The 12,935-nt window shown below is 38.2% G+C and overlaps 1 protein-coding gene across 1 annotated transcript in view; it reads left to right on the top strand.

The window, feature by feature from the left end:
• The first annotated feature begins 600 nt into the window (after positions 1–600).
• Positions 601–12,935, top strand: part of Fam83b (family with sequence similarity 83 member B) — a 62,326-nt gene continuing 49,991 nt past the window's right edge. Inside the window, exon 1 of the mRNA XM_010628938.1 lies at positions 601–1,063. Within this exon, the coding sequence (XP_010627240.1) occupies positions 620–1,063 (444 nt within the window). The 5' untranslated portion in view covers positions 601–619. The remainder of the gene's footprint in view (positions 1,064–12,935) is intronic.

Here is a 12,935-nt window from a genome sequence, read left to right as displayed (position 1 = left end):
ACATCCTTATTTTGGCCTTTAGCGATGTAAAGCTTTGTTCAAAATGATAGCAGTTTATATATACATTTTGCCACCTACTTCAACTAATTAGTAAATCCCTGAAAGATGATATTTTGTATTTTTTACATTTCAAGTAACATATTATTATGTGCCTAACAAGTACATAGTGGAGACTTAGATTGCCAGCTGGTGAGGCATTGACTGTGTTCTGATTCTATTTTAAAGCCACAACCCGGAGACACAGAAACTGATGCCATCATGTGCAGCCCCGTGTTTAAGTACAGAACTTTAGGGTGTCAGAGAAGAGAGGTTCCTTAGATGGAAAGCTCAGGGTGGTGCCTTGCAAAAGGAAAATCAGACTGCGGTTTGTAAAGGAGATCTGATTAACTGATTTGTGAGCGATACATGAATTTGTGTGCAGTGTGAGATATCTCTCCATGTGAGCCGCTTCAGCAATGTGAATGAGTAATCGGAACATAGTAGTTGATGTAAGTCATAAGGCGTTTGCAGACGGAATTTTAAGTGACTTGGATTTTCTTCTTTTCAAACCCCCAGGTAGGTGGCTCTTGCCACTGCCTACGTGGACATTTGAAAGGGCCTGCATTTAAGACTTGCAAACATGGAGACTTCTTCAATGCTTTCCTCGTTGAATGATGAGTGTAAGTCTGACAACTACATTGAGCCTCACTACAAGGAATGGTATCGAGTTGCTGTTGACACCCTGATCGAACATGGATTAGAGGCATACCAAGACTTTCTTGTCAAAGAACGTGTTTCAGACTTTCTAGCTGAGGAAGAAATTAATTATATTCTGAAAAATGTCCAGAAGGCTGCGCAGAGTACCACGCATGGAGCTGATAATTCTGGTGATGACAACTCATCTTCCGGAACGTACTGGCCCGTCGAGTCTGATGTGGAAGCTCCCAATCTTGACCTGGGCTGGCCTTATGTGATGCCCGGACTCCTAGGGAGTACCCAGGTAGACCTCCTCTTCCATCCACCGAGAGCACAACTGCTTACCATAAAGGAAACCATTCGGAAAATGATCAAGGAAGCAAGAAAGGTAATAGTATTTCTTCCTTGAAATGAGAAATTTTGAAATGTGGAAAACTAACGTGCGTCGTGTAACAGATATGTATGTCAATAAAGAACTGCTACATGTAAGGACCAGGTACCTTGGTTTTAGGAACGAAAAGTGTGGCTTCATAAGAAGCTAGTACTTTGCATATGTAGCATGGACCTGGGGGAGAGGCAGTAGGTCCCAGCTCTATGTGGAGAGATCCCTCTCTTCAAAATGTACCCAAGGGCTAATATCTTAGCCCTTGAAAGTCAAGATATGTGGACTCAGAGGGCCGGGGATTTAGCTCAGTGGTACAGCAACTGTCTCACAACCACAAGGTCCTGAGTTCAATCCCCAGTACAAAAACAAAACAATAAGGACTAGGGATTTAGCTCAGTGGTTCCACTGTCTGCCTTGAGAGCACAAGGTCCTGAGTTTGATCCCTGGTACCAAAAACCAACCAACCAAATAAATAAATAAATGTGGACTTGGAATAAAATGATTTGATGTGGTCTTAAATTTAAAGTACTTAAAGTTTTCTTTATTCTCTAAAAATAAATATTTTGGTGAATGTGGTGAAATTTTCCTTGTTCTCAATAGGACTAATTGTGGTTTATGTGATTACATAAACTATGGTTTTATTAATCTGCTTTCTGAGTTATGTGGAAACTGTATAAAAAGCAAGATGATAATTTAATACTATAAAATAATGACCTCAGGTATCGAGGACCTTGGTGCTCTTTATAAAATATTTATATTGCCTTATAAATCTCACAAGTCCTATTGCAGAGCTCAGATAAAATTGCAGAAATATTCCTGTAGTCAATCAGTAACAGTCATTGACAGTTTTATATATATATATATCCAGCATCATGGAAGACACTTTGGTGAATACAATAGAGTTTCCCAAGCTCAATTTAGAGTTTTAAAATGTTTGAAGGAAATATTATGATATTTAATTAGAGTATCTATTAGTAATGGAGACTGGCTGGTAAACACATTTACATCTACACAGGACTTGAGGCGGCATTTGACAGTATTTCTTTCTTCCATTTCACTCATAGAAATTATGCAATATGGAAATAATAAGATCCAGTGTGGTTCATGTGACAGGTAACTAAAAGTCCAGCCATCAGTTTAGGGAGACACAATGTGCCGACACTAATGTCAGGTGAAGGCTTTGCAAGTGTAGGCTGGTTTTACCCCTGAACCTTTTGAAATCAAATAACCAGACTTTTCAGCTGGTATTAATATCTTGAATACTAGTATGTTACTGCTTTATTCCTACTCTATTCTGCTCTATTCCTACTGTTAAACATTAAAGATGGAATCCGACATAATAGTTGACCAAGCTTTATTGAATGGTTTCAAATGTTAATTCAAGTTTCTACATTGAACCATGAGGTTTTAAAAATTGTGTCTGTGTACAAAAATAGTTGTATTTTATAAAAGAACAGAAAACTCAAGAATGCATAAGAGTTCTTTTAAAGGGGAAATAATAAATATATATTAACATTTAGTGATTTTTGTTTTTTATTTCTTTGGCGTGTGGGGAGGGGCGCTGTGGATTGAACCCAGGGTCTTTGCACTGAGCTGCATCCTCTGTCATTTAAAAATTTTTATTTTGCGACAGAGTCTCACTAAATTGTTGTATCATTGGGTTGGAAACTTGTAGCCCTCCTACTTCAACCTCGCACAGTGCTGAGATTGTAGGCGTGTGTCACTGTGCCCAGCACCTTTGTAGTGTTTGTTAGAGGACACACAATATGCTTCTGAAAGTCATTAGTGACACAGAGCCACGTACTGATCAGCTGTCCCACAGATGCCCAGGAGAAGGTGAGGGTAGGAGAATGCGCTTCCCGGGCTCCAGCTGCATCACATATAGGGCTGGGGTGGGAAAGCTGGAATGTGTAGCAGGCAGGTGAAGATCATTACGATGGTAGATGGTGAACTTGCATTTATGTGGTCATCAGCCTGTTTCCTTTGGGGCATCACAGTCAAGGACGCAAAGCAGACGTAATTCAGGAGGCGGTATTACATTTGGGGGCTAGCACTCCCTGGAAACCGAACATTAGTCATGGCTTTTTGGTGTATTTTTCTTTGCAAAGGCATTGTGTGTTGAGTGAATCTCTACAAGTAACATCATCCCCAGCCACTGTCTGCTGGGAGCTCCCTTGAAATGGCAAGTGGAGGAAACTGAAGAATTTTCTGTAGAACAATGTAAAGTTTTGCGTCTCTGCTATAACATCAAAATGACATCAAATAAGATGTAGACTGCTATATACACATACATATCTAAGCTGAATTAAAAAAAGATTTGGTCTAATCGAGTATAATGCAACTAAATATAAAGCATAGCATGTAGTTGTGTTGCTGTCTTTTCAAAAACATTGAAGAATATGCTAGTTTTTACCCAAATGCAATAAATATTGAGGGTGAATGGGAGGCATATTTATCAAATATTTTGGGAGTCCCTTCATCTGTCACTTATCTATTTAAAGATTTTTGAAGAATCAAATACTCTGGGCAAAATTCATTGACTCAGTTTATTTTTTAAAAAATTAAGATGGTTTAGCCGATAACAAGAAAAGGCCCTGTAAAGAATTTTAAAGTAAGGGCAAATATTATTATGAAATAAGAACTTGTCGGAATATGTTGCTTTTTGAATAGGAAGCTTGGTTTTCAAGACTATCATTTACTCAACAGAAAGTCACGTTCTGTTCTTATCCCGCAGAAGGAAGATAAACTTTCAGGTTTTGAATCTTTTCCCAAGGATACATTCTTTTTATAGATGATTTAGTGGATATGTCTGAATAAAGTGGACGATCTTTCTTTTTCAGGAAGTATTCGAGTAAGATAGAATTAATGGATAGAATAGTTTCTCAAGGAGATTCCTTTGGTAATCAGCATTGTAAAACTCTGCGAAAATATGAGGCCAGACAAGTAAGGATAAGAACTGGTAAAGAAGAAACCAAGAAGAGATCTCAGAAAAGAACAAAGGCATTTCACTGTTCTGTTTCCACTTGAGATAAGGCATCAATGGAAATAAATTTTAAATTAATTAAAAGAATCCAAAAAGACTACGTTTGGGTTCTTTTAATTGCTGTGAGGTCTGATTGTGAAATGCCAGGTTAACCTTCTTGTACCTTGAGAAAGGAGTTAAAAATAATGCTATATCTCATGTAACTTTGCTGGAAATAGTCTAAATTTTTTCTGTACTGGTGATTGGACCAAGGGCCATAGACTTGCTAGGCAAGTGCACACTCACTGAGCTACATACCCACTTGATCCCTGAAAAATTTTTTTTTTAATATCACTGTTACCCTCCTGTTCCTAGTTTAAGTTATACTGTTTATGAATCATTTTCTTTTATAAATAGAAGTTGCTTTTATGGTATTTTAAAAACTTTACCCTTTTAATCACTTACCCATATTATTTTTGGTAATTGTCCTTTAGTCATTGTTTCCAGGCTTTTCTCCCCTTTCCTTTGCATTTTGTTTGAGAATTTTCCTTTGGGAGAGTCCATTTATAGATACTATCCTGCATGTGCCCTAAAGGAACATATTTTAATTTATTCAGTTTTTTAGGCTCTATTTTTTACTGTGTGGTTGATGTAATTACATTGGGTCAGCTTCATAAAGTCTGATAGGGTCTAGCAAGACTTTCTCCCAAGTAATTACTTGTCTCTCAAGGAATGTTCCCAAGGTGATATATGCATGCATTCCTAGTTACTGCGAACTCCTCTTATGAAAACATCCCCTCTAATTACTTTAAAAAGTCATCTTTCATTAAAGTGATTTTTTTTCTACTCCCTCAATGGCACCTACTCACCAAGTACGACTTCTGCTCGCATCGAGAATGGAAACATTTAATCAGAATATTGTTTGCCTCGATTTCCTGATTCCAGCCTCGCTTCTTGTGTGAAATGTGACTCTTACTCTTGCCAGATGTTGGACCAAGTAAACACATGGCTGAAGGAGAGTGAGAATGAGGACACGTAATCCCGGGGTGCTCCGCTGTGTCCCTCAAGTTCAGGCGTGGGTGCTCCCCGAGTCACTATTCCTGGGTGTGTCCCTTTGGCCCCGAGAGCTGTTAGTCACTGGGAACAACGTGATCTCTTCCAGTAGTTGGCCCTGTGGATGCAAAGGAGAAGGAGCACAGAATGGAGGTGCTTCCAGGGGCCAGCTGATGGCATAAAAGTAGTGTTAAATGAGAGGCTTAGCCACTTGAATGCCACACTGACCAGTTTTGGCATTGAACAAGTCATTTACCTTCATAGGTATCAGCACTTATTTAGTAAAGGATAAGAAGCAAAAGCTTTTGGGTGTTTCTAAAATTTAGCATGCATACCCAATGCCCCCACCCCACCCACCCCATACCAGGGATTGAACTCAGGACCTTGTGCTTGCAAGGCAGTCAGCAGAACCACTAAGCTAAATCCTTGGCTGCATATCCAAATTTCTAATTGTCTTTAAAGTAGTACTGCACAGCTTGCTGTACTAATCCATAACAGGACTGATTTTCATCATATCACAGTGGTACTTCTAGCTGTGTCACCTTACAACTCTCTCCTACCCAGCTTGGGGACCTTTCTGTATTCATCTCTGCCTTTCTGAGGCTAAGAATCCCCTCTCTCCTACTGTTCAGTTTTTAGTTATTCTCTCTCTGCCCTGACTTTTTATCAACTTACACTGTAAGTCCTTTCATTCTTGGAATGTGAGCCCCAATTAGTTCTAGGAAGGGTATTTTATGTAGGTTTCATGATGTTATTATCTTGTGACATTAAATTGAACATCTTTTCTCTGAATACAAGGAATTACTGTATGTTACCACATATTTTGGTTTGAGTATGTGTGTGAGAGAGGTGGGGGAGAAGGAAGTAGGGGAGAAAAAGAGTGGCAGGGAGAGAGGAAAGGAGAAGGGAGGCTGGTGGGTGTGAGACAGTACCCTGAGCCTTGTTTAAACTGCACTGACTTCCTGCTGGAACTGGGTGGAGAGAACTTGTTCTGTATTCTCCTGCCTTGGTTCATTCACTTCCTTGCTTCTTCAACAACTACCACCTTTAAATCTGTCACTTTTAAAGCAGTTACTTAAGGGAGATGAGAGGGTAAAGAAGGCACTGTTTGGGACTTTAAACATTTTTTATTTTAAAATAATTCTGTGCTTCTTTGTTTGACTTCATGATTTTTGGGGACAGAAAAACTATAACTACTTTTTCAAAACTTTCCCCAATTTCAATAATGCTCTATTTTAAGAGGCCAGCATTTAATGGTACGAAAGCTTAGAATCTCGGAGTCTTCTTAATCCTGGCTCAGTCAGCTTGTTTTCTTAGATTAGACATTACAGATGCAGCCTTCGAATTATTACCCATGTACGTCATGGAGATGCTATGTAGATAAGACCCTTGCGAGAACTGAAGAAGATAAGCTGAAGTCTCTTAAGGCGACACCGGCTGCCTGCTTGGCTTTCCTGCTTGCTGCTGACCTCTTAACCTCTCCTCTGCTTCCTTCTCTTACTTCTGTTTCCGTGTCCCTTACTTCCTTTCAGAAAAAAAAGCATCGAGTTAAATATTTACCTCTGTTCTTTTAAAAGAGAGTAAGCTCTGACCAGTATTTTCTAACAGCATGGCACTGGGAATACTAGCTCAGCTCCCTGGCTGTTTTCGATGTGAATAGTCCTCAAAAGACGTAAGCACTCGTCCAGAGGATCATAATGATTATGCACATTATACTAGTTGTAGGGCGACCCAGTGTTTTCCACACGGTATTGCTTGGCAGGTTCCAACTGGGGACCTTAAATATTAGGTTCAAATAAATATATTTGAAAGTAAGCACCACTGTGAAGGCAGTGTAGGTATGTATTTCATATTCAGGGTATACAGAAACATATCTTCTTAGAAATAATGGTGTTTTAGAAAAATAGCAAAGTCATATTTTCTTATCTGTGATTTGAGAGATCTGATGGAAAGTTAAAGAAGGACGTGTTCTATGGAGTAGGGAAAAAAATCATTCCATTATCACCAAGGATTTTTTAAATGTTAGAACTTTCTGGGTAATACAAGGTTATATATTTTTGAAAAATAACAAGGTTTTTTTTTTGTTGTTGTTGTTGTTGTTTTTAACTTGGGATTGAACTCTGGCCCTTGTGCTTGTGAGGTGAGGCAGGTGACAGAACCACTGAGCGAAATCCCCAGCCCAGAACAAGGTTTTATAAATTCCTAAAGTTACTGCCTTATAGACCTGTGATCTTTGTGTCAAAAGTTCAGCTAAGCAACTTTTAGTTTATGATGCATTATTACTTACTGAAAATTTCTGATACAACTCAAAAGTCAATAAATAATATTAATTGAGGTGTATCCTATTTAGTCTTCTTACCTTCAAAAATCTGCTTTAGTGATAGTGTGACTATTTTGTGCTTTACTGAAGCAAATATTTGGAAAGATATGAAGAAATTAAAATAAAATTATGGTATGAAGTCTTGAAAAACTTGGTTGCACACCAAAATCTTCAGTAATTTATGAGTTTCAGATGTTTACAAGGCACTTATCAGTTAAACGCTAAAGATTATCTGTGACTTTTAACAAATTTTCATTTAAAAATGGCAACTTAGCTGTGAAAAGAAAACAGTTACAAGTGACAGTAAATTTAGAAGACACTTTCTCTATTTGATAACCATGATTCTAGGAATACTTGCAATGCAACAGTTTAGCATTTGAGTAATTTAGAAGTGCATACTGATTTATTTGATGAAGGGAAATGTTTTTAAGGCCAATTATTACTCTTTGGTTCTTAAAAGCTCCCTTTTCCAAAATCAGCTATGAGAAACCACTCCCATGGGACTGCACATCATATCCTCAGTCTTTTCACTGAACCTTGAGAGACAGTTACTGGCAACAGTGTAAAATGTAGTTCTGTGTACAGTAAGATCTCCAAAGTACAAAGCCTATATTTTTTAAAGCTTATTTATGTTAACCCATTTTCTTACCTGTCACAGGTTTGAAATAAAAAAACACTTAGTTACTTATTGAAATGTGTAATATTCTGTCTGATGACACATTCCTGCTGGAGTGGCAAAGCTAAATGTTATCATAAAATGCTGGGCCTTCATAATGCCTGAATACCACCTCAGTCACACAGGACTTTTACAAAATCAGATACTTTCTCGGGGCTAAGCCAGAAGAAATAACTGCAAAAGGGAATGGGACAGATGTTGCTCCAACAGAGAGTAAAGGAACAAAGAGGAAGCCTTGGGTGTACTTATTTAAAATACTATAGAAATGATAAGCTGAGGAGCTTTGGCATATGTGGAGGGATTAAAAAAATTGGTGTTCACAAGGATACATGGATCTGGCTTTCCTTTACTTTGTGTGCTCTCAGTGACATCTAAGTGATGGAGATTTGCTATGGGAGCCTCATTGGATTCATTTGTGCCATAACATTAGACTGATGATATACTTAAAATGTTCCTCCTGCTCTTTTATAGTTGCTACAGATTTATCATGTGGCCTATGATTTTATATCCATTACTGGAACCTAGTAACTAGTCACTCTTCAAAGAGTCTTGAAAAATTTGGTAGATTTTATCATCCAAATGGGCTGACTTCTGATTTTGGGCAAAGGGATATCTATACAATGGAAGCTGTTAACAATAAAAGGTAATGTTTTTTAAGCTCGTGTGCATCAGGCCCCATGCTATGCATTTTACATGCATTACCTTACATTGGCCTTTACCGTAGCCCTGGGAAATACACACTTTTATCAAACATGCTTTACCCATGAAAAATCTGCTGTACTGTGGAAGTCAGTAGTAACTGTGTGGCACCAAAATGCTCACATTTGGTAAGTCATGGCCACGCTTTCCTAAGTGAAGGTGGTGGAGGACGTGGTTTGGAGGTGAGGCCAGGTGGTGCACTATGCAAGCTTTGATTTCTAAATGAGCTGGGTATAAAGATGAACTGGGGCTGTTATCAGTAATCGGGTTAACTAACCTGGCGCTGACCAAAGGTTAGGACAGGTAGGTGAGGTGCAGCACCTGCAGTGCAGGCAGAGGCAGGACGTACAGGGGTGGGGCTCTGATAAAATACGGGGGAAATCTGAGGAGGGGAGAAAGTGGAAGCCAGAAAGTGAAGTTGTCCTTTGGCCTTCCTGACCTTAGCATTTTACTGTGAGGGAGACAATAGTCTTTGGTCAAACTCACAGCCTAAAATATGACAGACCATTCATGCATCCATTGCTCATTCCTCATTCATTCATCAAATATTTATTTAGTGCCCACTCAATGTAAGGTACTATTCTAAATTCTGGGAAATAACTAAGAGGATAAATTACCAAAGAAACCCTGCCTGCTGTTGAAGGAGACCTGCATACAAATGTGAAAAGACAGATAATAAGCATGACAAATGAGGTGTTTTGTGGAGAATATAAAAATGAAATCATGAATGTGGTTGGGCTGGAGGGAATTGGGAGGTCATTTGTGATTCTAAATAGGGTACTCAGGGTTGGCCTTAAGAAAGTGACATTTGAGCCAGTATTTGAGGACAGAGTTGCTAGATCCAAAAGAGCAAAGGGGAGATGAATAGAAGAGAAGATCAGAGGAGTAGGAGGGAGGCCAGGCCTTGGAAGTTCATTCAGGCCAGTATAAAAAACTTGGCTTAACCTCTGTGTAAATGGGGGTTCAGTGGGAAATTTTGGGCCAGAGAAAGGCATGATCCATCTCAAGTACAGTGTATTTGAAAGAGTGCTTCTGGATGCATTGTTAAAAACTGACTGTAGAAGCTTGAGGAAAAGTATATTAGATGCTCTTAAAATAATTTATTTGCTGGATGACAGTGTCTTAGCAAGGATGGTGGCAGTGATGGCAAATAGGATACATTTTCAAGGTAGAGAAATGTGAAGTGTGGACTAAGTTGAATACAAAAGGACTCTGGCATTTGGGGCTTGTGCATTTGGAATCATGGCACCGTCATCTGCCCTTGTCAGAGACCTCCGAGAGCTGGTACCAGGAGGCAGACAAGGGATAAGTTTCCAGGGGACTTCCAGTTACTATTTTCACCATAGCTTAGGAATGAGTGACCGATCACCCCTGCCTCTGTGATCTAGGCTCCAGATATGCTAGCTCCAGAGGTTGGTGTTCATATTAAAACCCAAACGCAGTGACTAACTGAAAGCCTGAGCAAGGGACAGAGTTGGAAGCATAGGTAAATAACAGGTTTGAGATAAGAACCAGACTGACAAGATGCTGACCAGGACCTAATAAAATAAATCACACACTCCACTGAGGAGCAGAACTTCCCAACAACTAATCTTTTGAAACCAATTTTAGGCAATTATTAAACAATTCACAAGTGCTGGTCAGGGCAGGGTAATGTGGACCTTGTGCTTGGGAGGCAGATGGTGGCAACATGAGCTAAATCCCTGGTCTGGAGGTCATTTTTTTTTCTTTAATTGAGTTTATTGGTACATTTTAGGGATACAGTACAGTTGCATTCATTGTTGGGATCTTGTACCTTTACATGACAGGTCTTGGTTCTCATTTTTTCCCCTTGTTCTGTCCTCCCTTCACCTCTCCTCCCCTCCCCGTCTACAAACACTTTATTTCCATCTTTTAATTATCTCACATTTTTTTCTTTTCCCTTGTTACCCTTCCCCTACCCATTCCACCTTCTCTACATCTTTAGCCCCTTTCTTCCCATTTCACTATGTCAGTAATCTTATTAGGATCTTCTGTATTATTGCATATTATTCACACCAGAGAAATTATTTGGTATTTACACATTTATGCCTTATTTATTTCACTTAGGAGTATATCTTCAATATGTATCCATTTTCCTATGAATGAATCTATTTCCTCATTCTTTGTGGCTAAGTAATATTCCATTTTATAGAAAAACCACATCTTCTTTATCCAGTTTCCAACTGATGGACAAATGGGCTGTTTCCAAGTTTTAGCTATTACAAACCGTGCCACTGTAAACATGGGTCCACATACCTCACTGTAATATGATTCTTTTAGTTCTTTTGGAAAGATACCCAGCAGCGGGATGGCTGGGTCAAATGGAACTGGAGGTCATTTTTTTAATCGGCCATTTGGGATAAACTTTTAAAATTATTTTTTTGATGGTGCTAGGGATCACACATGGGGTTTTGCATTTGCTTGAGTGAATAAACTTTGAGAAGAGTTTAACTGTGTGCTGTAGAGCTTGGCAAGGGTCACTGTGAGTGGTAAATTGGAGACAAAGTTTAGAGAAAGTTTTGACATAGCTCAGTAGATGCTAAGAAGTTATGAAATGTTTTTGAGTGAGAATATGGTGTCTCAAACCTGATGTTAGACATACTGATATTTTATTTTGGTCAGGTTAAAAGACAGAGAAAAATAAACAAGTTATAACAGGTATTGGGATAATGGTCAGCAACAAGCTAATAGTAGACTGGAGTTAACTAAAGTTCAATAGAAAAAAAAAATCTTCCTAAAAGAAGAACATGTTTTCAACTTACTGTTACAATAAGAGAAAACTTCTTAATTCTATTAAATTTTTTAAAAATCTGAGATAGATTAGATATAAAAACATGATTTTAGGCTGGGGATTTAGCTTAGTGGTTCAGTGGCCTGCCTTGCAAGTGCAAGGACCCCAGTTCAATACCTAGTACCAAAAAAAAAAAGACAACAAACCCCGCCCCCAAAACCATGATTTTTAAATCCAAAAGTGATTATTGTATAAAAAATATTTACCTGTACATGTTCAGTTTAATTTTATATATGCCTGTTGAATCCCTGCTGGGTGAAAGACTGATCATTCAAATGAAAAAAGAAATACTTCAAGTGTTTTAGATTTTAATGTTTGAGGAATGTGGTAAAAATTTCATGGGAGATATGTAGGCAAATTGCTATAGGTATATGGATACCACTCAGGTGACCTATGTATTATAAAGGCTATGGACTTTTTCCATCTTTTTACTGGTGAAATATCAGAAGAGTATAGGAAATTTTGAATTTTCCTGACAATCATTATGACACAGATAAAATACCTCCAAAATAGTTGTTGGTAAAACTTAGTAGACCAGCAAATACATATATGCTTAAGATTTAATTTTTCTCTCCTGATTGGAATACTTATATTCCTTATGAAATATATGAGAAAATATATGAAGGGTTAAGAAAATAAAATTCAACCACCATCTTCAGCTAGTGTTAGAAATTTTCTTCTCTATTAGTTAAGCAACAGGAAAAAAATAGGAACAGATAGAGAGGTACATGCACACACAAGTAGTTGGGTATGTGTGTATTTGAAAGTTGTATCTAGAAAAAGGATGATAGTTAATATGTAACACACTTGAGATATATACTTAGTGTGTATATTTTAAAATATTGCCTTCCCCCTTTTCCTTTTAGTTTTTTTTTTCCCTGTAATGAAACAATTGATTTCCCATACTGAAATGAGATGACAATAATCCAAGGGAGTGGGAGCTGCCTACTTTGCATGATGATAATGAGGAGTTTCTCTATTCTGCAGGGACTTTAAGAAACAAAAGTAAGACCAGTTTGAGGGCTGTCTGCTTTTTATTACAGCACATGCTGCTGCCTGTGATACTGCCACGGGTAACACACCCATTTATCAGAGAGGCCACCTCCCTCTCTGGCTCATCAGGTAAACGCCTTGGTTTACTTGTTTTGACACAATGGAGGTCTCACGGCAATATTCCTGCAGAAATAAAGAAAACCTCAACTCTTTCTGCATAAATGTTAGCTACTAACATAGTTGACCTTTGAAGCTTCAAAAAGGCAGAAAAATACAGTAAGTTTACATTTTCTTTCACAAGCCAAAAACTTACTTTAGGTTATATTAATTTCTTATTAATAATCACTGTTTGATTTTTTT

This window comes from Fukomys damarensis, unplaced genomic scaffold (assembly GCF_012274545.1).
Source record: "Fukomys damarensis isolate Sample0158 unplaced genomic scaffold, DMR_v1.0_HiC HiC_scaffold_14, whole genome shotgun sequence".
Taxonomy (NCBI): Eukaryota; Metazoa; Chordata; class Mammalia; order Rodentia; family Bathyergidae; genus Fukomys; species Fukomys damarensis.
The sequence above is the reverse complement of the archived record's forward strand: the minus strand, read 5'-3'. Positions and strand labels throughout refer to the sequence as shown.